We start from the raw sequence: 23,715 nt of genomic DNA, 5'->3' as shown, positions 1-23,715 counted from the left end.
GGCTGCCTGAGGCAGAGCCCAGTTCAGCCTACACTGCTGGAGTTAAAGGCCACTGCCACCCCACTTGCCACTCACCATCACAGTGCAATAGCTGCAGCCCCCAGCAGCAAGAGCCACTCCCCTCCGTGTCATACTCTTGGCATCTGCAGGCCCTGGGATGGCACCTGTCCCAGTGCCACAGCACTGACAGGCCCAGGGCAGCGTGTGCTGTGCCATGTGCCAGGCACGGGCAGCCCCAGTCCCCTATGACTTGGCACCGGGGCTGCCAGCTGAGGCAGCTGCCTGCCCAACTGGGCTGGGCCACCAGTGTGGGCACAGGGCAAGTTATCGGCACGGATAGACACTGCTTAGTGGTGTGGGCACAGAGCAGGTTCTCTGTACAGCCCCAACTCTTCCTGGGGTGCATTAGGAAAAGCATTGCTTGCACATCAAGAGAGGTGATCCTGCCCCTCTGCTCAGCCCTGCTGAGGCTGCAGCTGGAGTGCCATGTCCAGTTCTGGGCTCCTCAGGACAAGAGGGACATGGAACTCCTGGAGCAGGTTCAGCAGAGGCTACAGAGACAATGAAAGGACTGAAGCACCCCTTTAATGAGAATAGGCTCTAAGCACTGGGCCTGTTCAGCCTTGAGGAGAGACAACTGACAGGGGACCTCATCCTCTGTCAGCAGGGAGGTGTCAGGAGATGGACTAGGCTCTACTCCATGGTGCCCAGCAATGGGACAAAAGCAACAAGCAGAAACTGATTCGCAGGAAGTTCCACCTAAATATGATCTTGATGGGTCCCCTCCAATATTCTGTGATACTCTATCAGAATGAACTTCCTGTGCCAGTGACAGCACACTGGCACAGATTGCCCAGAGAAGGTGCATCCTTCTCACTGGAGATAGTCCAGAACTGTCTGGATGCAATCCTGTGCCATGTCCCTACTTGACCAGAGAGATTGGACCAGATGACCCACTGTGGTCATTTCCAGCTTGACCCATTCTGAAATTGCCTGAGGCCAGGTGAGTGCCGGAGAGCAGCCATGGGCTGGCATTTGCTGTAGCTTGTGAGACATCTCTACTGAAGCATCCCAGTCACTGGTCTTGCCCTAGCTACACCCAGGTCACCCAGTGCCTCCCCAGGGTCACCCCACTGGGCTGGCATGAGGCTCACACAGCCAGAACTGCTGGCAGGAGCCCCCCATGCACTCAGTCTTAAACCCAGGGGGCCTTACCCACCTCTGCCATGCTTAGCTCAGCTCAGGTGCTGCTGCAGCCTCCAACCCCACTGCAGGAACCCCTCCTGTGCCTGGAGCTGCCAGCACAATCTGGCCTTGGTGGCTTCTGCTTGTCCCTTTCCTAAAAGCCCAGGTTCTCCCTCCGAGCACAAGGCAGCCACCAGCCTGAACAGTTTGGTGGGAGTTTTACTGTGATGTCCCACAGGGATCCAGTCCAACAGCCCAAGGCACAGTCCTCGGCTCTGCTCCCAGTCCCAGGCAGGGCACCTGCTCCTTTGCCACCTCCTTCTGTGACAGGATTGTCCTGGGCTGCCAGAGGCACCTGGCAGGGCTGGGGTCAGCAGGGGTCTTTGAGGGCGGTCCGAAGCCACTGCAGGACATCAGCCAGGCCGGTGCCATCGCGGGCGCTGGTCTCCAGCATCGTGATGGGCTGCGTAGCACAGGACACGATGTCCTGCATGCGGAACAGTGACTTCATCTCCACCAGTGACATGTAGCAGGGCAGGTCACTGCAATGGGGAGAGGGGAGCTGCATCAGCCAAGCACGATGGCTGCCCTGCCCAGCCCAGCCCCAGCTCAGGGGTCTCCAGCCTGAGAAGTGCAGCAAAGAACAGCCACTGCCCCTTGGCACCCCCACCCTTTGGGTGACCTCCTCCTCACATCTTGTTGAAGAGCACCAGGACAGGCACAGAGGCGAGTGGCGCTGCTGAGAGGACTGAGAGCAGCTGGACGCAGGACGAGGAGACCTGGGTGGGGTTGGAGGCATCCACGACGAACTGGAGGGAAGAAGAGAAAGCAGGGTGCGGGTGTGCCGAGAACAACCTCGGGCCGGGCTAGTCCAGAGCAGGGCACGGAGGAGGGAAATCCCACCACGGGGCGAAACCGAGGAGCCAGACCGCCGCCCCGAAAGCCCCTCTCCCCGCGTCCATCCCTCGGGACCGCGGCCCCGGGACGGGTTCCCAGTGCCGCTCACCAGGAGAGCGCTGCACTCGCTGTAGTAGCTGGGCCAGATGGGGCCCATGCAGCCGCCCAGCTCCCGCACGGTCACCCTCCGCGGCAGCCGCAGGTCCGTCAGGTTGGTGCCCACCTACGGGACAGGCACCGGGACCGCGGGCTGCGGCCGTGCCCCGCGGCCGCCCCGCCGCCGCTCGGCCCCGCCGGGCCGCACCTACCGTGGGCAGCGTGGCCGGGGGCTCGCCCAGCTCCGCGGGCTCCTCGGCGCTCAGCTGTGCCTCGCGTTAAGGACACGGCGGCTCGGGAACGGTGCCCCCGGCCGGCCCGCCCGCCCCGTCCCTCCCCGGTGCCCCGTGCCCCACGGATATGGCGCAGCCGCCGCAGCAGGAGGCTCTTCCCGCCGCCCGCCGCCCCCAGCAGCAGGAAGGTGGGCGGGGAGCGGCCCGCCGCCATCGCGGAGCCGCCCGCGGAAACGGCCCTGCCCCGGCGGAAGCCGGAAGCGGAAGGGCCGCGGCGGGGCGGGGGCAGCCCGGGCGGGAGCGAGCGGGCCGGGCCGGCGGCGGGCGGACACCATGGGGCGCGGCGGCGGCACCTTCGAGCGGCTGCTCGGTAGCGGCGCGGCTCCCTCGGCGGGCGGGACGGGAAGCGGGTCGGCGTCCGCAGCGCTTGGCACTGGGAGCAGGCGGGCCCCGAGCACGGCGCTGGCTGGGCCGGGTCGGGCTGCGGTGCCGCAGCCCCGTGCCGAGGTCACCGAGCGCCCGGGGGAGTCTGAAGCGGGAGGGTTGGTGCTTTCCGGGTGCGATAGGGGCTTGATCCCCGAGCCTCGGGCGGCGCCACGCCCGGAGCGCTCCCGGGAGCGCCGGTGGCGGAGCGGAGCCGCGGGCGGCAGCGCGGCTCACGGCGGCCCCGCGGGTTTGTTCATTGCAGACAAGGCCACGAGCCAGCTCCTGCTGGAGACAGACTGGGAATCCATCCTGCAGATCTGCGACATGATCCGTCAGGGAGACACCCAGTAAGTGCTCCTGGGCTTTTGGACGTGCCGTGGGCACAGCTCTCCTGTCTGCGCAAGGAAGGAGACCCTCGGAGAGTCTCGGACCTGCCAGCCCGTGGTTACACACGTCTCGTTATGCCCTTCTATATGAGCATCAGAGGGGCTGTACAGCACACCCAGACGTGCTGGCATGCTTCGCAGACCCTGGGAGCTGCAGATCACCCCTGACCTGAAAACGTTAGGGAAACTCAAGCCTGAGTGTGCTTATTCCTTCCCAGTTTCCCTCAGTGAATCATATACCCCTGAGCTAGCCGTACCTTCTCTGTCAGGGTGGATTGTCAGAAGCAGGTGGGATCTCCCCTCAGATTCTTGATCCCCTGAGAGCATATCCCCTCTTCCCTACCCAGAGCAAAATATGCCGTCAACGCCATCAAGAAGAAGGTGAATGACAAGAATCCCCATGTGGCCCTGTACGCGCTGGAGGTAAGGACACCTGGCTGGGAGCACAGCAGGGGCTTCTCACTACCTGCCTTCAGGCTGCACAGCTTCCTGCAGCCCAGCGTGCAAACAGCCTCTTCCTGACTCTGGCACAGAGGTTGTGTAGTGGTCAGGCCAGGGCCTTCACGCTTTAGTTCCATCTTGGCTATCGAGCAGGCAAAGCTGAGACTTGGGCTACTTTCCCTGGGGTTGGCTTCCACAGAGCAGAAGGCCCACAGCCCCTCACGGAGGTGAAGGACAGCTGGCTCCTGGTGCAGGGAGTGGGTTGGCATGACCCCAGCACACCTCACTGCTTAAGTACTGCCCCATGTTCAGCCTGTAATGTGTGCTGGGACCCCCACAAGTTGGAGGGGAGGCTGGAAGCTGTGAGCTGATGTTGTCTTGACCCTTGCAGGTCATGGAGTCGGTGGTTAAAAACTGTGGCCAAACAGTCCATGACGAGGTAGCCAATAAACAGACCATGGAGGAGCTGAAGGAAATACTCAAGGTAAATAGATTTATTTTACTGTCTTTTTTTTTTCCTATGGAAACAGCAGCAGCAGGAAGAAATGTATGTGTCCTCCATTGTATCCTCTTTGGGTAAGGAGCAGAAGAGAAATGAAAAATGCACTTCAGAAAAGAGCAAACTATCGTGTAGTGTGAAAGGGTGAGTGTAGGCAGTGAAGGAGGGCAGGAGGGCTTCTGGGATGAGGAGAATGTGGTGGGAGCGGAGGTTTGTCTGCACTGTGAAATGGCAGGAATGTGCTGTGGAGGCCTAGGCCATTCCATGGTAAATGCTCCTGGATGCAACATTCGGGCTGGGACAGCAGAGGAAAACAGATGATGGCCTGGCACCTGTACCAAGGACCTGGGTGAATTCCCTCTCATGGAACAGTGTGAGACACATAAGCAGATAAAGCAAAGGAAAAACCAGCTGGAGCTGCCTCTGTGTCATGGCTGTGTCATTGGTGTGTCGAGTTGTTCAGGAGCTCTGCAGGATGTGACTATGGCTGCTGGCACTGACAGGTTGTTGTTACAAGCTGTCGCCAGTCTGATGCCTGCTGGAGCTTCATGTGTTCTTGGACTGGGAAGTTCCATTAGTGAAGTGGAAATGAGAACTCCTGTCTCCAGCTCCCAACTCAGAACAGCAATGCCCAGACAAGAGCTTACTAGCATCATACTGTTCCTTCCTCACAGCTTCTGTCTTCCACCAGAAATAAACAAACAGGTGACCCAGATCCTAGGAGGACAAGCTGTGTGAGTCCTGTCACCTCACACACCGAACAGGGTGTCTCTCCTGTCACCTTCCTGTTAGCGCTGACTCAATCTCCCTGCAGGATCTTCTCCTGAGGCAGGGACACTGCCATAGCATGACAGCCAGGTGTGGTAGCACAGCCACTCCAAGGGCTGAGGAGATTGAATCAGATCCAGGGATTTTGTGGTTCTCTCAGTCCTTGCCTGCCTCAGAAGTTTCACAACTGTCCTATTCTTCTCCCACACTTGAAACTTTGCTGCTTGTGAACACCTGATGCTGGTAGAACAGTCCAAGTTCTAATGAGGTTCAGGGCTATGACATGTATGGAGTGCAGGATTTTGCCAAATGTTCTAGAAGTTGGAGCTCCAGGAATTGTCACTAAGTGATGCTGTGTGGGCCAAGGTCTTAGCTAAAATCAGAGCTTGACAGTGCTGCTGTGCTCCCTGGGAATTTCTGGAACAGCCAGTCATGTGGATGTGATCACTTGGGCAGCTGATGACACGGCAGCTCTGAGGCTGGCTGAGGTCAGAACAGGCTTGCCAACTTTTCTCCAGGTCCCTGAAGTGTGTTGCAGTTGCCCCTGCCTCCAAAGGGCAGCTATCCCAGCTGTCTTTATTTTGTCAAATCCTGAGGTCACTTGGAGTACTCCTGGAGGGGAAGTGCTGGCACCCTCCAGGCACCCCCCAGCACTGTCAGGGGGCAGGCAAGGTGGGCTGTGCTCTCTGGGCAGCTGGGGCTCCCACCGAGTTCTGAGTGCGGGATGGTGGCTCTGCTGAGGGGGTGGACACATCTGCTAGGCACCTGCTCTAAGCATCAAGGCCACAGCTCTGTTCAGTCAGTCTGTGCTGCTTAAAGGACATTTTGTTGTTTGTGCTGGAGGGGGCAGTGGGGCAGCTGAAGGGGTCTGTTTGTGCTGTGCATTGTCCTTGCTACAGGTTTCTGACAGCTCTTACCTCTCCTGAGTACTTTAGTCTCTCTTTCCTGAGTGGTATTTCTGGCTTCTCTTTAGGGGGTTCACAGCATCCTTTGGGTTTCAGGGACATTGTCTCAGATGCTTTTTTCTCCTCCCTTCCTGTGCAGAGGCAAGTGGAAACAAGTGTCCGCAGTAAGATCCTATACCTCATCCAGGCCTGGGCTCATGCCTTCCGCAACGAGCCAAAGTACAAGGTGGTGCAGGACACCTATCAGATAATGAAGGTTGAAGGTGAGGACTATGGCCACAGGTGAGGGGACACCTGGTGAAGCAGCTCTGCTCTGCAGGAACTTGGCAGTTCTGTGCCTGTTGTGAGCAAAATCTGGACTTGCAGCACTGAGCTCTTCCTTGGCTCCCAATACCCAATGAACACTTCAGGGTGACTAAATCCTGCTGCAGACTTGGGATGGTTCAGTGGTCCCAGGACCAGGGCAGCCTTGCTCTAGTCCTGCAGCCCAGCCAGTGCTTCAGGGCTGGCAGGGAGACCTGAAAAGCCCGAGATGAAACTGTTCTTGGGGAGACTGGAAGCAAGTAATTGTGTCCTCTGGGACGGATTTGCTGTGGGGCAGTTCTTTTTTCACAGGCTTTTGTTCCTGCTCCCAGATGGGTCCATGGTCCCACTTGCTGACACAGTGTTGGTGTGACATTTTCCCTTCTGTGCCAGGAAGGGACTTCTGTCAAGGGCAGGGACACGCTGCTGCCTCTGCTTCCTTCTGTGTACCAGAAACCCTGCAGGCAGTGGCACAAGCTTGGAGGGTCAGTCCAGCATCCTGAGCTGCTGTTGCCAAGCTCTGTCCCTTGAAGGCTGAAACTCACAGCCCTGCCTGACCATTCAGTGGGCTTTATATGGCCCTCAGTTCAAAGTACTGAGAAATAATAAGCCTTGTCCAGAGGCCTGTGATGTCCCTTGTGGATGTGTAAGGGAAACAATTGGGGATTGTCCTTAGACCATGGCTGAGGGGAGCCTGCTTCTGGTGTGTCAGAGGGAGGTGCTGGTCAAAACAAGAGGTAGTGCTGAGCTGGCACCTGTAGCATGAGCTTGCAGGCACATGGCCTCCCTGTGCCAGAGGATTCCTCTCACAACTGGGGTCCGTTTCTCCTGCAGGGCACGTCTTCCCGGAGTTCAAGGAGAGCGACGCCATGTTCGCTGCAGAGAGGGTGAGCTCTGTGGTGGGGGAGCAGCTGGCGCTGTGGGACAGACCTACTTTCCCATCCCCTTCTGCCAAACCTGTAGGTCTCATATTCCTCCATTTTGTGTGGATTGGAGACCTTGCTGGAAGAACGGACCAGGACAGAGAGTCAGACCCATCATTCCTCCTGCTCACTGGCCTTGCAGCAGCTTGGCAGGCTGGATGTGGCAGCAGGGCATTGCTGAAGTGATTGCTGTGCAGTTTCCTAGTGAATCTTGTGCTGACTGGGAAAACATCACAGTCTCTAAGGAACATGAGAGGGGATAACTGGGGATTAACATTTCCTGTTGAGCTGCAGATGCCCCCAGTTTCCCCCATGAGACATGAGAGCCCTCTTAGCCATCAGAGCTCCTGAAAGGGCCACTGCCAATGCACTTCTCCCTCCTTACTCCATTTCCCTTGACCCCTACAGGCTCCAGACTGGGTGGATGCAGAGGAGTGTCACAGGTGCCGAGTGCAGTTCGGCGTTGTGACGCGGAAGGTGGGTGCTGCTCCTGGGTTTCCTGCTCTGCACAGCCCTTGGGACTTGGTGTGTGGAAGTGTGCTGGGGACAGACCATGTTTCCTTCCTGCTGGCAGGGAAATGAGTGTCTGAGTGATGTTGGCTAAAGGAGAAGGAATGTCTTGCCACCACACTCATGTTGCCTGTCCTTCACAGCACCACTGCCGGGCCTGTGGGCAGATCTTCTGTGGAAAATGCTCCTCCAAGTATTCCACCATCCCCAAGTTTGGGATTGAGAAGGAAGTGAGGGTCTGTGAGCCCTGCTATGAGCATCTCAACAAGTCAGTACCCTTTGTGGTGGGTTTCTTTGCCTGCAACAGCAGGGACATTGAGGGGGGAAGCAGGGAAGGTGTGGAACTAGCTCCCTGCAGAGCACAACAGGGGCTTCCCAGGCTGTGCAGGCTGGGCTGGGCTGGGCTCTCTTCCTTCCTGGGTGTGGGGTTTGCTGCTGGAACATGGTACAGAGAAGGGAGCATTCAGTCCATACTATCACTTGTCGCTACAGGAAAACTGAGGGTAAAGCTGCTGCCACCTCCGAACTGCCCCCTGAGTACCTGACCAGCCCTCTCTCTCAGCAGTCCCAGGTGAGCAGCTGCCCCATAGGTGATCTGGCGATCCTGACCAAACAGGTTGATCCCATACTGACCACCTCCTTGTCTTTCCACTTCCAGCTGCCTCCAAAGCGTGATGAGACAGCTCTGCAAGAGGAAGAGGAGCTCCAGCTGGCTATTGCCTTATCTCAGTCAGAGGCTGAGGAGAAGGAGAGAATGGTTTGTTCACTGCTGGGGTCCAGGAGGGGTTGTTGCTCTTCGGCCCAGCTGTGCTGGTCCATAACAGATCTCTGGACATGTCCTGGTGTGAGCAAGGCTCGAAGCTTGTGGAATGAGAGGGTGAAAGCAGAGCCAGGCACAGGCTGTGTTGTGGTTGGTTTGGAGAAGCCTCTGAGTTGGCAATTTTCTCTTTTACAGAGGCAGAAAGCAACCTACTCCATGTACCCTAAGGCTGAACCCACTCCTGTCACGTCGTCAGCTCCCCCAGTCAGCACGCTCTACTCCCCACCTGTGGTATGTCCGTGGCAGCTCCTGCACATAAAGTGGCTGGACACAGGCAACTTCCTGAGCCCGAGTCTGCCCTGATTGTGTCCAATTTAATGCCCATACTGAGGGAAAATATTTGCCCTGTTCAACCCCTTGCTCGTTCACTGTGTTTTGAGCAAAAAGATGTGTTCTCAGCCAGGACATAGGTGCCTCCACTGCCTCCCAGCTTGTGTCTCCTTTGAGGTTCAGCACTGTTGGTCATATGTGGCCAGGTCCAAGCTGAACACCTGTGTGGGACCTGGAGATCTCTGGTTTTGCTGAACTACATTTCTCCATTTGTCTCTTTCCAGAATTCCTCTGCTCCCTTGGCCGAGGACATTGACCCAGAGGTAAAGGATCCTGACCCTACTAGTCTGCAGCACAGGCTTGTTCCTGTGAGGAAGTGGTGCTCATTTTCCTTTTCTTCCTGGCAGCTGGCCCGGTATCTGAACCGCAACTACTGGGAGAAGAAACAGGAGGAGGTTCGCAAGAGCCCCACACCGTCAGCACCTCTGTCCCTGACAGAGCCAGCTGTGCAGCCTGGGGAAGCCCACCCTGCCCCTCTTGGGGTGGTTGAGGTAAGAGGAGGCCCAGGCCTGGGTCTGGCACCCACCGAGGGACAAGAAGCACCTGACTCTTGGGCTCTGCAGGCTGGCTGCTGACTCTTGGCACTGGGAGGTCACAGCTGACTGGCTGCCCCATCCTTCCTTCCAGCAGCAGTACCAAAATGGTGAGTCTGAGGAGAACCACGAGCAGTTCCTGAAGGCACTGCAGAACGCGGTCACCACGTTCGTCAACCGCATGAAGAGCAACCACATGCGAGGCCGCAGCATCACCAACGACTCTGCCGTGTTGTCCCTCTTCCAGTCCATCAACAACATGCACCCGCAGCTGCTGGAGCTGCTCAACCAGCTGGATGAACGCAGGCGTGCGTGGGAGCTGGGGGAGCTGCTGGCCCTGGGTGTGGGTGGGCGGCAGCCAGGGCTTCCACACTGTCAGGGTTCAGCATTCCTGTGACTCAGTGTCACTGGAGAGAAGCTGGTGTGCAGTTCAGGGTGCAGGGGCAGTCCAAGTGCTCTGTCCCCATGTTTCTGAGGCTGTCCCTTCCCTCCCCAGTGTACTATGAAGGCCTGCAGGACAAACTGGCCCAGATCCGGGATGCGCGTGGGGCTCTGAACGCTCTGCGGGAGGAGCACCAGGAGAAGCTGCGGCGTGCAGCGGAGGAGGCAGAGCGGCAGCGCCAGATCCAGCTGGCACAGAAGCTAGAGATCATGAGGCAGAAGAAGCAGGTGAGGCAGGGAAGCATGTCAGGGGTATTCCAGGTTTGCCTGCTCTGTGGCCCAGCCCAGGGCTGGCAGAGATGGCTGCCCTAGTAGGAGGGGTTGTGTGGTATTGTGGCTCCCAGCCACCACAGCCCTGTTCCCACAGGAGTATCTGGAGATGCAGCGTCAGCTGGCCATCCAGCGACTGCAGGAGCAGGAGAAGGAGAGGCAGCTGCGCCTAGAGCAGCAGAAGCAGACCATCCAGATGAGAGCCCAGATGCCAGCTTTCTCACTGCCTTATGCTCAGGTAAAGCTGCTGGGGTAGGCTCCCCCTGCCAGGTTCCAGGGATTGTGGCTTTAAGCTGTTTTTCCATCTCTCACCAGCTCCAGGCTATGCCTGCAGCCAGTGGGGTGATTTACCAGCCCTCTGGGCCCACCAGCTTCCCTGGCACCTTCAGCCCAGCTGGCTCTGTGGAGGGTTCTCCCATGCACAGCGTGTACATGAACCAGGCTGCACAAGGGGGAGCTGGGCCCTACGCTGCCATGCCCAGCACTGGTACGTTGGGCAGCTCAGCCGCTGCGGGGAGGGGAGAGCCCAGGGTGGTTGCTCCAACCTCTGCTCTCTACACTCAGATCCCAGCATGGTGAATGCCTACATGTACCAGCCGGGCGCCAGCAGTGGGCAGGGGCCTCAGCAGGGGCCGGCGGTGCCCACCACCACCCCTGCATATTCATCCTACCAGCCCACACCGACACAGGGCTATCAGGCAAGTGAGGCATTGCAGCCTGTAGCCAATTGGGACAAGGGCTGGGGGGTTCTGTGGGGCTGGGCAATGTACCCAAACTCAGCAACGAGATCTCTGAGCAGGAAGGAGGACGGGCTGGTTGGTTCCAGATCTCCAGATATGCTGCTCTTGCTGTGGAAGTGGGCTGGAGTCAGATCCAGTTCTGGGCTCAAGGGCCTTGTCTGGAGAAGTGAGTCATTGCTGTCTGTGCCACCTCTCACCAGCCTCTCCCCACAGACTGCAGTCTCACAGTCACAGAGCATCCCAGCCATCTCACAGGCACCCCAGTCGGGCACCATGGGCTACATGGGCAGCCAGTCTGTCTCCATGGGCTACCAGCCGTACAGCATGCAGGTGAGCACTCCCTGCTGGGGCATGGGTGGGCTTCAGCCCATGGAGCCGTCCTGGGGGAGGTCACCCACCACTGCCCTGTGGGTGCTGCACATACTGCAGCCCCTCTGACACCCACCCCCTCGTTCCCATAGGGTCTTATGTCTGCCCTGCCAGGCCAGGACACAACTCTGAGCAGCCTGCCAGCCCAGCAGTCTTACCTGCCCGGGCAGCAGCCCCTCTACCAACAGGTGAGTGCCACCAGCCCAGGGATTCAGGACCCAGTGGAGCACATATTCTAACAAAGCCATACATTAACAAGGCTGTTTCCTCCGCTCCAGGTGGCCCCAGCTGGGGGCCCCCCCCAGCAGCAGCCCCCACCAGCACCTGCCCCTGGGCAGCAGCCCCCAGGCAGCGGAGAGGCCCAGCTCATCTCGTTTGACTGATTGCGCCCACAGGGCGCAGGGATCCAGCGTAACACTACTCTTCATCCAAAATCACTCTGTACTTCGGCTACTCGTCCTGTCCCCCGGCCCCATGTCCCAGGGGTGGTGGGGCCATTCCTACTGCCAGCTTTGGGGACCAAGGGGCAGGGGTGCAGCCCCGCATGCCCTGCATCCTGGGGCAGCATCCCCCCGGCTCACCCACCCACCCACCCTCGGCAGCTGGCAGCCCTGGGGCCAGGCGGGAGCTGCAGCTCCTGTCGTTACCCCGGGGCTTGTAGCACAGGCCCCAAGGGCGCAGCGCTCCAGCCCTGCTCGGTCCCCAGCTTTGCCCCATCCCTGCTGTGCCCCGCTCCCTGCAGTGCCCTCATGGGCCGGGGGCCCTTCGCTGGCCCGGGCCTGTCCCTGTCCCCGTCCCTCTCGGCGGAGACCGAGCGCTATCGGTGACAATAAAGTGTTGGAACGAACTGCTGCCTCCTGTGCTGGGCGGGGCAGTGCCCACCGGGACATCCTGCCAGCAAATGGGGCAAATCTGGGGTTGCCAAGCGGAGGCAGCAGCTCTGGGGTGCAGATCCCGTCATACTTCACCTGTCGGTACTGGCCAGTTTGGCCACATAAATTTCCTCCCTACAGTGTCTAGAATGTTTCTGTGCTGTGGATGTATAGTCCTAAATTATTAAGCTTTATGGAGCATTAGAATGTATTACTGCAATTAGTGAAAGTCGAAAAGGTAAAATGACAAGGCTTTCAGACTTTATTTTTGTTTCTTTTAATTTGAATTCATTATACTTCAATTTTGCCGTTAACTATGCTGTACAGTGGAGAAATAGAACGAATTCTCCTTCCAAACATTCCAGAGAGGAAGTAATTTCTGTTCCTTCAGACATGAAATTTTTCCTACTCCTATTTAGAAATGATAAATAGTAATGGCTGTATTAGGGTTGATTTTGCTTTCCCACCGGCCCGACGTGGCCTACATCTCCCGTCGGGCATCGCTGTGCGCGCCCTGTGTCGCTGCCGAGCGGCGGCGCGGGGCGCGCCGGGAGCGCGGGCGGAGCGGAGCCCTCGGTGTCCTCGGGCCGCCATGCTGCCCGCCGCGCTGCCCGCCGCCCGCCGGGCGCTGCTGCCGCTGCTGCCGCCGCCGCGCCGCGGGGCCCCCGCCGGGCTGCGCGCGCTCGGCACCGGCCCCGCGCGGCGCTCGGAGGCGCTGGCCGGGGCGCCGCTGGACACGGCCACCAAGGAGTACTCGCCCAAGGTGCGGCAGCTGGTGCGGGACATCGCGGGGCTGACGCTGCTGGAGGTGGCCGATCTCAACGCGCTGCTCAAGGTGGGTGCGGGGCCCGACCCGGCTCGGCCCGGCCCGGCCGCGTGCGCCGCCTGACCGGCCCCTGCTGCCTCTGCTCTTCCCTCAGGAGACGCTAAAGATCCCGGACGTGGCGGTGATGCCCGCGGCAGCCGCCGCCTCCCTGCTGCCCGCCCAGGCGGCTCCGCAGGTACCGGGCGCTCCGGGAGGGGCGGGAGCGGGGCCCCGGGAACTGCACGCGCGGGGGCGGGCTCGGCCGCGGGGCTTCACCGTGCTCCGGCTGCTTCCAGGAGGAGGAGGAAGTGGTCCCGCTCAAGAAAGAGAAAACTCATTTCACCGTCCGGCTGACAGAGCTGAAGGCCTCTGACAAGGTGAAGCTGATCAAGGAGGTGAAGAACTTCGTGCCTGGAGTGAACCTCGTGCAGGTGAGGAGGTGCTGCCCCAGGCTCTGGTGTTTCACCCCCAAGTCCAGCAGCCTCAGGTCTCTGTTCAGAGGGAAGCCTGGATTTGTGCGTTCAGAAGCACAGCCTGCCTGTGTGCATCTCTGTGCAGAGACGTGGGGAACAGGATTTGGTTGCACTTTCGTCTGGCATTTTCCGTTGTCAGAAGCAGGGGGATGAAGGAGGAGGCTCAGAGCAAAGAACCCAGAGATATCAACTTCTCCCAACCTGGGAGCTGCCATGCTTGAGCTTTCTTGCAGAGCTCAGGAGTAGCCAGCATCCCTTGCTACAGCTGGGTTTGGCTTGTCTTTCTCAAAGCCATGCATTTCTGCAGTTAAATGAGCCTCTGTAATTCACACATCTTGCAATCCAGGCTTCCAGCTCTTTTCAGGGCCCTTCATTTTATAGGTGGTGCTGCTTCTTTCCTTGGAGGAGATGGGCCCCAGCCCTGGGCAGTGTCTGAGCTCAGGTCCTTGACCTTGGATGTGGCCTCAGCATGTTGGGTGATGAAGCTACTACTGCTGAAGCGTGTAATGCACTGCACATCTCCAGGGTGATTCTTTCATATCTTGGGGTCAGTAGTAGCACTTTCCAGTATTCCAGTTGCAACATTGAGCATTGCAGTGTTTGCTCCTGCTGTAGCCCAGGAGAAAGAAGTATTTGCAGATAATTTTCTGACCCATTCTTGTTGCTGCATTGCAAAGCCAGCAGAGAAGGTCAGTGGCACAGGTACAGGTTTGGCTGTCCCATGGGGATAATTTCCTGACTGTCAGTGTGATTCCTGTGGAAGTTGTTCATCTATTATTGGTCCCAAGCAAACATGAAAATACCAAACCCTGTAATGGACACAAACAGCAGACAATTAACTGATTGTTGATGCTAACTGAGCTTGGTTTTGCATGTGGTACCTGCTGGATGAGCTGTTTGTAGTGCCAATTATTGCAGCTAAATTCAAGTGTGATGTACCCAAGCCCAGCATGTCAAGTGAAGCACAAACACAGCACAAACAGCTGTGGAGGTTCTACCTGCAGAGACTGTGTTCAAAGTGGAGCTGAAGCCCTCTTACTGTAAATTTTACTGCCATCCAGTCAAGGTGGTTTTTATGAGGTTTACAGATGGATCTGCCTGTAGGGCTGCTGATAGTTTGGAGGGAAGCATATACAGTGATTACACTGGGCACTGGTGGGAAGCAAAAATCAGTCCTGTGGCAACAACTGTGTGATGAGACAGGTGTGTGATCAGCACACACAGGACCAAGGCTGTCTGCACGTCAGGAAGCTCACTGGGAGCTGCCCAGCACATGCTTACCCTCTGTCACCACCAGCCCTGGGCTCTAGCTAGACTGGGAGCATGCTGCCTCTGCCCCATTGCTGCTGCTACATGCGTCCCACTTGGCTTGAGCTCTGCTCTTTTTCCCACTGAACACCAGTAACAACTCCTTCTCCTGGCCGAGGCTGCTTTAGAATGGAGTCACACCTTCCTGAACAGACTTCAGAAATTAATGACCTGTGTTGTGTTGTTTGTGCTCATCGCAGTGAGCCTGAACAGGCTCCTGTCCAAATCCTGTCCTGGTGAGCAAAGGCATTCCTGCCCCACCAATCCACTGCTCACAAATTTGTGCCCTCCAACCCCAGCAAAAAAAGCATTTTTCTTCCACCACAGACACATAGGCATTGTACCCAGCTGGAATCAAAAGGACAAAACCTTCCTGCCAGTCCAGTGGGTACTAAACCCCCGCAGTGCTGTGGCAGAGAGCTGCTGCATGTAAGAGCAGCAGGGCCTTGTCCCCCTGGGCTCTCTTCCTTCTCTGTAGCAGCACTGCAGTAAATTTTTTAAATTAGTTAAACAGGTTTTTTTGTTTGCCTTAAGTATTGCAGTGCTGCTTAGTACTAGTAGTTTTGCTTTTAAGGTCCCTAAAATGTCAAAATACTGTGTTGTCAAGTAGTCTGTGCTAGAGCTCTGTTTTAGCCAGTGCAGCTGTGTCCAAACCCTGCACTGGCCCCCCCTCCTGCTGGCATAAGTATGTGAATCAAAACATTGCCACTGAGCAGAGCCAGCCCAACACCAGGCGGATGCTGCCTCAGCAGGTCACTGCAGGGGCTCTGCCTGCACCCACACCTGTGCAGGCCAGGGTGCACATCTAGGAACACCAAGCACAAGGTGGAAGTTTAAGGAAAAGGTTTCCCAGCAGATGTGTCATTGCTTGCGGTCAGGTTTAGCTGCCTTCTGGCAGGATGTGCCATAGTTCAAGTGTAAGTCTCGGGGTTTGTGCTGTCAGTGAGTTTCCATGGTTGGCTTAAGCAGAGGTCAGGATCATGGCTCTAAATCCAATAATCCAGTTAGTGAAAGCCTGTTTACAAGCCTTGTACTTTGTCCCTCTCACAGGCAAAGAAGCTGGTGGAGTCCCTTCCGCAGGAGATCAAGGCGAACGCGTCCAAGGAGGAAGCAGAGAAGATCAAAGCAGCGCTAGAGGCAGCAGGAGGGACTGTTGTTCTGGAGTAGTCTCGCCATGGAGAGACTGGTGCTACAGCTGCTGCCCAGGCCGGGCTCCGGACCTTTCTGAGTGCGTGTGGCACAGTGGGAGCACTCTCCCAGAGAATGCTGTATGGTTTGGCAGAGCTGTTAATTCCTGCAATCACCATGAACTCTACCTTATAAATACCAAAAAAACCTGTAAAATTATTCATCTTTCTCAAGTGCTGATTACCCCCATGCTCCCCATGTCATGGAATCAGAATGGTTTATGGCAGAAGTGACCTTGAAAGATCTAATTCCAGCCCCTTGCTATGGGCAGGAATACCTTCTGCTAGGCGAGGTTGCTTCAAGCCTTGTGCAGCCTGGCCTTGAAGACTTCCAGGGATGGGGCAGTCACAGCTTCTCTTCACAGCAGCGTGTGCCAGGGCCTCACCACCCTCACAGACAAAAATTTATTCCTAATATTTAATCTAAACCTACTCTTAGTTTGAAGCCGTTCCCCCTTGTCCTGTCACTACACACTCTTGTAAAAATTGCTCTCTCCGTCTTTCTTGTAGGCTCCCTTCAGGTACTGGAAGTTTGTACCAGCGCATCATGCACCTCTTTACACTGCCTTTTGCTGATGGTCTCACCTCTCTGTTCATTATTAACGAGAAGAACACACTTCCACAGGTTGTGGAGATGCGTGGGGGGTGGGAAAGTGTATTCTGGAGCTGCTCATTATTCCTGCGCTCAGTGTGTGCAACGCTGGTAATGCTGCCGTTTGTACCTGTGCCTCCCCCACCTCTTCACTCTGCATTTTGCTGATGGCTTCACCTCTCCATTAATTAATCCCTTAATTATTAGCGGGAAGAGCCTTCCCTGGGCTGGAAACGGGGATGTGTGTGGAGTGGGAACGAGGATTCCGGAGCCTGCGGTTGCCGCGTTCGCCGCAGGCCCGGAGGTGCGAGCCCCGGGCCCGCCCCACCCCCTTCCGGTAACGGGAGGGGGCGTGGCTTAACGGGAGGGGCGTGGCCTTGTCCCGGTGGGGGCGTGGCTTCTGGCAGAAGCGGTGCCCATGGCGGAGCAGCGCGTTTCGCGCTGGTACTTCGGCGGCCTCGCGTCGTCCGGGGCCGCCTGCTGCACCCACCCCCTGGATCTGCTGAAGGTGAAGGGGGGACACGCCGAGGAGCGCCTCTGGCGGCGTGGGGAGGCCGGCTGGGGGGATGGAGGGCGAGTGTGAGGAGCTGAGAACGATTGCAGTGGTTTGGGGGGACGGTTATGGGGGACAGGTAATGGTGAGGGGCTGAGGGGACGGTTATGGGGGACAGGTAATGGTGAGGGGTTGGGAGGACGGTTATGGGGGACAGGTAATGGTGAGGGGTTGGGAGGACGGTTATGGGGGCAGGTGAGGGTCGGGAGAGTGTGTGAGAGGATGGGGAGGAGGTTAGGGGGAGTTGGGACTGGCTTAGGGGTTCTGGAGATTCTGCGATGGAGCGAGGAGTAGGTCTGAGGGTCCTGGAGCGGCTCTGGGGGACTGTGAAGGGATGGGGAGGCGCTCCGAGGGTCCCGGGAGCGGCTGCGGGACCGGCCGTAGGGGACGGGGCTGCACCGCGGGGAGCGACTCTGAGGGTCCCGGAGCGGCTGCGGGACCTGTTCCGAGGGACCCAGCTGTGGGGGGTGCGGCTGTGAGGGTCCCAGAGCAGTTTTGAAGGAATGGGGAATGGCTTGGGGCGACTCGGAGTGACTGTGAGAGTCCCGGCGTGGCTGCGAGGGGATGAGGAGCTGCTCTGAGGACTGGCTCTGAGGTACTGGGGAACGGCTGCCAGAGGAGGGGAGAGGTTCCTGAAACAGCTTTGAGGGATGGAGAGCTGCTCTGTGCTTCTGGGACAGAAGGTCTGAGGGTTCTGGAAGAGTTGTGAAGGGATGAGGAATGGCTGTGAGGGTCCCAGAGCAACTGAGGGAGCTGGAGAACAGCTGTAGAGGTCTGAGGAAACAGCTGCTGGGGGTCAGTTCTAAGGAGCTGATTCATAGCTGTGCAGGGACATGGCTGAGAGGTCACAAAGACCCAGCACAGGGGCATGGGTAGATGTGTGGCTGAGGGGTCCGGGGAGCTCGGGTTGCCAGCTCTAGGAGCTGTGGAGGGTGCCTTGGCCAGCCCTGCCTGGATATGGCAGTGACTCTGGGGCCGGCAGTGTTGGACACTGGCCCACTGGGCTCTGAGCCCTCCGGCCAAGATGTCACCTAGGCGCCGCAGATGACCTGGCATGCCTGCTCCTGCACAAAGGGCGCCGCGCGCAGCCCTGTGCTGCCAGCACCCACAGATGGGGCAAATGCCAGCACTGCCCAGAGCCTTGTGCGCCAGCCAAGTGGCGACAAGCCTGGCAGCGGAACCGGCTGCGGAGGGGGAGGGAAGAGGCAGCCCAGGACAGGGCCTGGCCTTCCCGGGGCCATGCCTCTGGGTGAGGCTGGGACAGAAAGCCCCTTCCCACCCCATGGAGAGAGAGGAAGATGTTCCAGGCTCAGACCCAGGAGAGGAGCCAGCCCTGGCAGGGCACCTCCCCAGTACTGGGCCTGTTGCCTTGTCCAGCTGGCCCTGTCTGCCCAGTGGAGGTGGCTGCCAGCCCGTGGGAGTTTGTGTGGGGTGCCTGGCAAGGCGCTAAGAAAGGGAATTAGTCTGGCACCTGCCTCTAGGTCTGTCTCTGAGCCAGCGTGATGGCTGTGATGTTTGGGCTGCATCTCCATGCTGTCCTGTGGATGAGCAGCCCCTGAATTCCTGCAGTTGTGAGCAGCACAGCCTAGCCAACTCTTTTTGCCAGATCAATAATCACACTGATTGTTGAATACACACCTGCCTTTGGCCATGCGTTCCCCCACAGCAGAGGTTGGTGCCAGGCCTGGGGAGGCACGAGGGGCCTCAGGCTCTGGCAGGGCAGGGGACAAAGGGCACTTCATTGCACCGCTGGACTTCAGCCCCAGTGAGAGGCCCTGGCCAGCCCACCTGCAGAGTGCTTGTGCCCTTAGGCCAACTCTGTGCTGCCACTGGCTGCCCACGGGCTGCTGGCCCTGCAGCAACCAGCAGTGACCTGGCCTGGCCAGCCCATCCCATCCCATGCCTGCCTGCCCTTCCTGCAGACTTGGGACTGCAGGCAGTGGACCATGTCCCTTCATGGCTCTGCTTGCCCTGCCCACTTCAGCGGTCCCAGACTGTCAACAGCCACATGCTCTCGTCCCTGATGTCCAAAATCTGCCTGTGGGGATTGCAAGCAGGCCCCTGCACCCCTGCTGCTGCCCCATATGGGATACAGTGGCTGTTCCCAACATCCTGCAGTGTGTCCCACGACCCATCTGTGCCACAGCTTCTGTAGTGGCCTCATCTCCTGACAGCAGCCCTTTGCTCTCCTTATCTCCTGGGGCCTTTGTCCCATGTGGTTTCCACAGCGCTCCGAGCTTGCTCCAGCATCAGCCCACATGGCTCCCCTGTCCCAGCCAGCTTTTGTGCTTGTTGCTGTTGCCCCTGGTGATGGTGGGAAGCATTGGGCTGCTACAGGCAGGAAGGGGAGCGCCTGGCCAGCTGTGGGGTTTTCTTCCTGCCTATGTGAATCCTGCACTGAGGAGAAGGGGAAGTGGCTCTGGAGGCCTGCTGCACTGCATGGCCAGGATTTCACCTGCCCAGCTGCATCCCTTTGAGCAACCAGGGCACTAGCCCACTCACATATTTCTGGACTCACACCCTCTCCAGCCCAAGGTGGCCCAGAAGAGCAGGCACCACCCTTCACCTTGGGGCCGGCTGTTGAGGGCAGGGCCTGGGAGGTGCTGCAGGCAGATACCTGGGCACTCCTCTCTCCTTCCCTGAGCAGGCACCACCCTTCACCTTGGGGCCGGCTGTTGAGGGCAGGGCCTGGGAGGTGCTGCAGGCAGATACCTGGGCACTCCTCTCTCCTTCCCTGCCTCCACCCCTCTGGTGCCAGGCTGGGCCAGTCGGGTATGGGGTGTCCGTAGCTATTGCTGTTGGCTCCTTTTCAAGTGCTGCTAACCTGACACAAGCACCAATCCAAGCCTGTTCAGTGCCCTTCTATTGCTGCCCAGCCCAGCGCTGGGCTGATGTGCTGCACTCTGCCCCAGGTCCACCTGCAGACGCAGCAGGAGGTGAAGATGCGGATGATGGGGATGGCAATGCATGTGATCCGCACCGACGGCTTCCTGGCTCTCTACAATGGGCTCAGTGCCTCGCTGTGCCGGCAGGTGAGTGTGTGGAGCTCCTGCAGCACGTGCTGCTGCTGCTGAGCTGCCCTGGGCCAGGACACAGTCGCTCATTTCCCCCTGATCCAGATGACATATTCCTTGACTCGCTTTGGCATCTATGAGACTGCGAAGAACTACCTGGGCAACCAGGGGCCTCCCCCATTCTACCAGAAAGTGCTCTTGGCTGCAACAGGAGGTGAGCCAGGCAGTGGGGCCCTTGGCCCTGGCTCCCTCAGGACGGATAAGCCCCTGACCCAACTCTTCTTTGGCCACAGGTTTCACTGGTGGGTTTGTGGGAACTCCAGCGGACATGGTGAACGTCAGGTCAGTTCTGTCTGCACGACCAGGGCTTTTGGCCCATGCATGACAGCATTTGGGGTGGTGGCTAGTGCTGGGGTTCTCCTGACATCTCTCCTGGCCAGCCTGCCTAGTGGACCAGGAGCTCTGTGCCCAGAGCTCTGTGCTCTGGCCAGAGTTGTTCTGCCTTTTGGTGACAGTACCCAGCTGTGTGTGACCTTCAGGGGGAGTCGGACTGAAGGCAACTTTCTTGGCCCTTTGAAAATGGGCAACACAATTCCACGGCCTTGTGCTGGGGTCCCCGGTGCTGCAGGGGACAGTGGGGTACCGGCTGCCCCCTTATCTGAAGTGCTCTGCCTTCCAGGATGCAGAACGACATGAAGCAGCCACCGGCACAGCGGCGCAAGTGAGTGAGGGGCCAGGGCGAGGGGCTCTGGGGCAGAGGTGCGGGAGGCCTTGAGGGGCCGGTGGGATCGGCGCTCCCGGGGTCGGGGTCCGCTTGGCCGTGGGGGGGTAGCACCGGCACCGCACCGGGGGCAGTGGGGTCTGCGCCGGGGCTCCCGCCTCAGGAGCCGCCGGTGCTCGGTGGAGCGGCGGGGCTGCCGCCGTGCTGAGGAGCCTCAGGCCCTGACCCCTTCCCCTCTCACTCCTTCCAGTTATTCCCATGCCCTGGATGGCATGTACCGTGTCCTCCGGGAAGGTGAGGCTGTGCCAGCCGTGTGGGTGAGCCTGCTCCGGTGTCCTAGCAGGTGCCGGGTCAGGGCACCCTGGAAGTTTGCTCAGCCGGGGCAGGGAGAAGGGCCGGGGGATGCCCTTGGGGCTGGGGGTGTCCAGGGGAGCGCAGGGTCTGTCTCTCCTCATTGTCTGGCTGGGGCAGGGGCTGGGCAAGGTCTGGCAGGGCCTGGCAGCCTTCACATACTTGGTGGGAAAGGGTGATGTGCTGGGAGCTGACACAGAAAAGCGCAGGAGGGTGGAGCAGGTGGAACAGAGGATGAGCAGAGGCAGGGAGGAGGTCATGCTCTTTTGAAGGACTCCCTACTCCTTCAACCTGTTTGCTATGGTGTGCTTCAAGCAGGGCTGTGTGAGGAGTTGTGGACATAGATTGGGCATGGAAAGAGACTCCCGGGATAATGGAGTCTGAGTGATGGCTGAGAACTGTGCTCATCCAAATCTGTCTGTCCACAGAGGGCCTGAAGAAACTCTTTTCAGGAGCATCAGTGGCATCGGCCCGTGGGGCCCTTGTTACAGTTGGACAGGTAGGACAGCTCTGCTGGGCAGTATGTGACTGGGGTGGGGACTAGGACGGTCCCTGGTGTGGCAAGGAAGGGGGAGCATATCACTGATCCACCATGTGTCTGCAGCTTTCCTGTTATGACCAGACCAAGCAGCTGGTTCTCGCAACTGGATTGCTGTCAGACAATGTCTTCACTCACTTCCTGTCCAGCTTCATTGCTGTAAGTAGGGCCGGGGTCCAGGGTCAGCACTGGGGCTGGGTTTGCCTGCAGCCAGGGTGAGAGCATCAGGCTAGGGCTGCCAGAGCTGCTGCTCTGGGCTTGGCTCAGCACAGTGGCTCCAGGAGGCTCCTGGTCTGAGGTCGGGTCCCAGTGGGTCTGAGTCTCTCCAGAGACCACAGCAGCTGCTGGCACAGAGGTCTCCTGACTTGGCTGACTCTCTGCAGGGCCTGTGTGCCACATTCCTGTGCCAGCCCCTGGATGTGCTCAAGACCCGCCTCATGAACTCCCATGGAGAGTACCAGGTGAGTCTCACACCTTGCCACCTTGCTGCTGCCTGTGCTCCCATCTCTATGTGCCAGCTTCTGCCTCCCAGCCCCTCTCATCTCATCTCTCACCCTCTCACTCCAGGGTGTCACCCACTGTGCCATGGAAACTGCCAAGCTCGGACCACTTGCCTTCTACAAGGTACTTGGCTGGGGGCACATGGGGTGGGGCAGGCTGGGCCCAGCTGGGAGCAGAGTTTGTGGTCCAGAACAGTCCTGGGACAGGGGACCTTCCAGGTTCTGCTGTGGCAGCCCAGCTGCTTCCTGCATCAGGCCTTTGTCTGCCCAGCCTAGGCTTGGCCTCAAGGTATTGCAAGCCCTGGCCTCAATGGGACTCAGCCTGGGCCCAGGCACCACAGCTGTGCCCCTGTTCCACCCATCGAGCTCCCAAACAGCAGTGCAGGTATCAGAGGGGTTAGCACATGGTGCTGAGCCCTGAGTGCACCGTGGTGGCCATGGTGTGGCAGCACCTGCTCCACATCCTGGCCAGTGCTGACCCACGCCTGCCCACTTGTGCTGCTGCCAGGGTTGGGCTGCTGGGACAATCAGTGACAGGCACGCACTGACTCGTCCCCTTCTTGCTGTCCCCTTCCAGGGCTTTGTTCCTGCTGCTGTCCGGCTCGTTCCTCAGACTGTTCTCACCTTTCTCTTCCTGGAGCAGCTGCGCAAATATTTTGGGATCAAAGTGACCACCTGAGTCTGGGGGACCAGACCCTGCCTTACCCCAGGGGGAGTGAGCATGTGGGTCACCCCCAAGATCCCAGAACCCCTCTCTGGTCTCTGGAGCCAGTGCCGTTCCCTCTCTTGTCAGCTCTACTCCTGTGCCTTGCCAGCACCTGTCACCAACCCCCTACTTGCAAACTCACCCTTCCTCTCATCTCTATTCTCAGCATTTCCACCTCTGCATTACTACTTCTGGGTTTTGTTTTCTTTCTTTTTTTTTTGGGGGGGGGGGGGGCTGTTCTGTCTTCCCACTTCTCTACTGGCTCTGAGTTGTGTCCTTGCTCTCCCCAGCCTTGTCCCTGATGTGCCCCACAATCAGGACTGTGCTGTCTCAGGGAGTAGGGAGATGAGATGCCTGGCTCTGTACCTTGTCACACAGCCCATGGGGCTGGAGGGACTGCTGACCCTACAGCTGTGGGGCTGGGGCTTGGGGCAGTGTATGTGAGGCCCTGTCCTCCCTCTGCCTTTAGCCCCTGTGCTCCTCCCTAACCCCAGTGCAGCTTGGACCTCCTGCCCTGCTTCTGGCCTCCCACCCTCTGATTCTGCTTGGCCAAAACTCCTCAGCACTGCTGGCTGCTGGGCTCTTCAGGGATTGTGCCTCATACCAATGATGGTGGGGAACATGGCCTTGCTCTGGCAGGGCCTGCTACTGCCTGCTTGGGGACCCAGTGATCTCTTACCACAGTGCACCTACCCCACACTGGATCTGGTCTCTGTGGGTGCATCCCCGACCACCACTCTGCAGCTTGTTTCACCTTGGGACTGGGCAGACTCCTACTCTCACAGCCACTCACCCCACACTGCAGTGTGTGGGGGCCGTGAGCACCAGCCCCTCTGCTATGTGCACCCCTGTGTGTACTGGCCCCAAGGAATCAAAGAATTGGAATATCTGAGACCTTGATGTATAATAAAGAGTGAAGGTGGCACAGGGCCTGCTGTCCTGTTGGGAGGGGAGACATGGTGCACCCCCTTTTCATGGCTGAGGGTATGGGCTGGGAGCTGAGCCCCACAGAGCTGAGAG

At 58.6% G+C, this 23,715-nt stretch overlaps 4 protein-coding genes and 1 long non-coding RNA gene across 7 annotated transcripts; 3 read left to right on the top strand and 2 right to left on the bottom strand.

The window, feature by feature from the left end:
* Positions 1-1,386: 1,386 nt before the first annotated feature.
* On the bottom strand, positions 1,387-2,646 carry ARL16 (ARF like GTPase 16). Its single transcript, XM_085556547.1, has 5 exons — positions 2,542-2,646; positions 2,391-2,447; positions 2,192-2,305; positions 1,879-1,994; positions 1,387-1,727 (listed from the first exon to the last, which is right to left on the bottom strand). The coding sequence occupies exons 1-5, from the start codon at positions 2,623-2,625 to the stop codon at positions 1,556-1,558; spliced, it is 543 nt and encodes a 180-aa protein (XP_085412673.1). The 5' UTR covers positions 2,626-2,646; the 3' UTR covers positions 1,387-1,555.
* A 57-nt stretch (positions 2,647-2,703) lies between these two features.
* HGS (hepatocyte growth factor-regulated tyrosine kinase substrate) lies at positions 2,704-11,922 on the top strand. Of its 3 annotated transcripts, none has more exons than XM_021534098.4 (21): positions 2,704-2,781; positions 3,100-3,184; positions 3,571-3,646; positions 4,056-4,148; positions 5,976-6,099; positions 6,974-7,026; positions 7,471-7,539; positions 7,716-7,840; positions 8,065-8,143; positions 8,231-8,329; positions 8,528-8,623; positions 8,947-8,985; positions 9,070-9,213; positions 9,353-9,563; positions 9,752-9,924; positions 10,064-10,204; positions 10,282-10,453; positions 10,531-10,664; positions 10,920-11,036; positions 11,168-11,263; positions 11,354-11,922. In XM_021534098.4, exons 1-21 carry the CDS (start codon positions 2,745-2,747, stop codon positions 11,456-11,458), a joined length of 2,268 nt encoding a protein of 755 aa, XP_021389773.1. In that variant the 5' UTR covers positions 2,704-2,744; the 3' UTR covers positions 11,459-11,922. The 3 variants fall into 3 exon arrangements, with proteins under 3 accessions (XP_021389773.1, XP_021389772.1, XP_031362215.1); XM_021534097.4 differs by having other exon boundaries at positions 9,350-9,563; XM_031506355.3 differs by having other exon boundaries at positions 8,065-8,329.
* Positions 11,418-20,044, bottom strand: LOC146765802 (uncharacterized). Its single transcript, XR_014949275.1, has 2 exons — positions 19,578-20,044; positions 11,418-19,482 (listed from the first exon to the last, which is right to left on the bottom strand). It is a non-coding gene; the product is annotated as an uncharacterized LOC146765802 (long non-coding RNA).
* On the top strand, positions 12,514-15,877 carry MRPL12 (mitochondrial ribosomal protein L12). The gene is made up of 4 exons (XM_021534163.3): positions 12,514-12,782; positions 12,868-12,948; positions 13,049-13,183; positions 15,584-15,877. The coding sequence occupies exons 1-4, from the start codon at positions 12,540-12,542 to the stop codon at positions 15,698-15,700; spliced, it is 576 nt and encodes a 191-aa protein (XP_021389838.1). The 5' UTR covers positions 12,514-12,539; the 3' UTR covers positions 15,701-15,877.
* SLC25A10 (solute carrier family 25 member 10) lies at positions 16,692-23,620 on the top strand. The gene is made up of 11 exons (XM_077787415.2): positions 16,692-16,820; positions 19,778-19,897; positions 19,985-20,093; positions 20,173-20,221; positions 20,559-20,600; positions 20,851-20,894; positions 21,380-21,450; positions 21,556-21,648; positions 21,873-21,950; positions 22,057-22,113; positions 22,567-23,620. Exons 1-11 carry the CDS (start codon positions 16,731-16,733, stop codon positions 22,666-22,668), a joined length of 855 nt encoding a protein of 284 aa, XP_077643541.1. The 5' UTR covers positions 16,692-16,730; the 3' UTR covers positions 22,669-23,620.
* The last annotated feature ends 95 nt before the right edge of the window (positions 23,621-23,715 follow it).

This window comes from Lonchura striata, chromosome 18, assembly GCF_050655825.1.
Source record: "Lonchura striata isolate lonStrDom1 chromosome 18, ASM5065582v1, whole genome shotgun sequence".
Taxonomy (NCBI): Eukaryota; Metazoa; Chordata; class Aves; order Passeriformes; family Estrildidae; genus Lonchura; species Lonchura striata.
The sequence above is the reverse complement of the archived record's forward strand: the minus strand, read 5'-3'. Positions and strand labels throughout refer to the sequence as shown.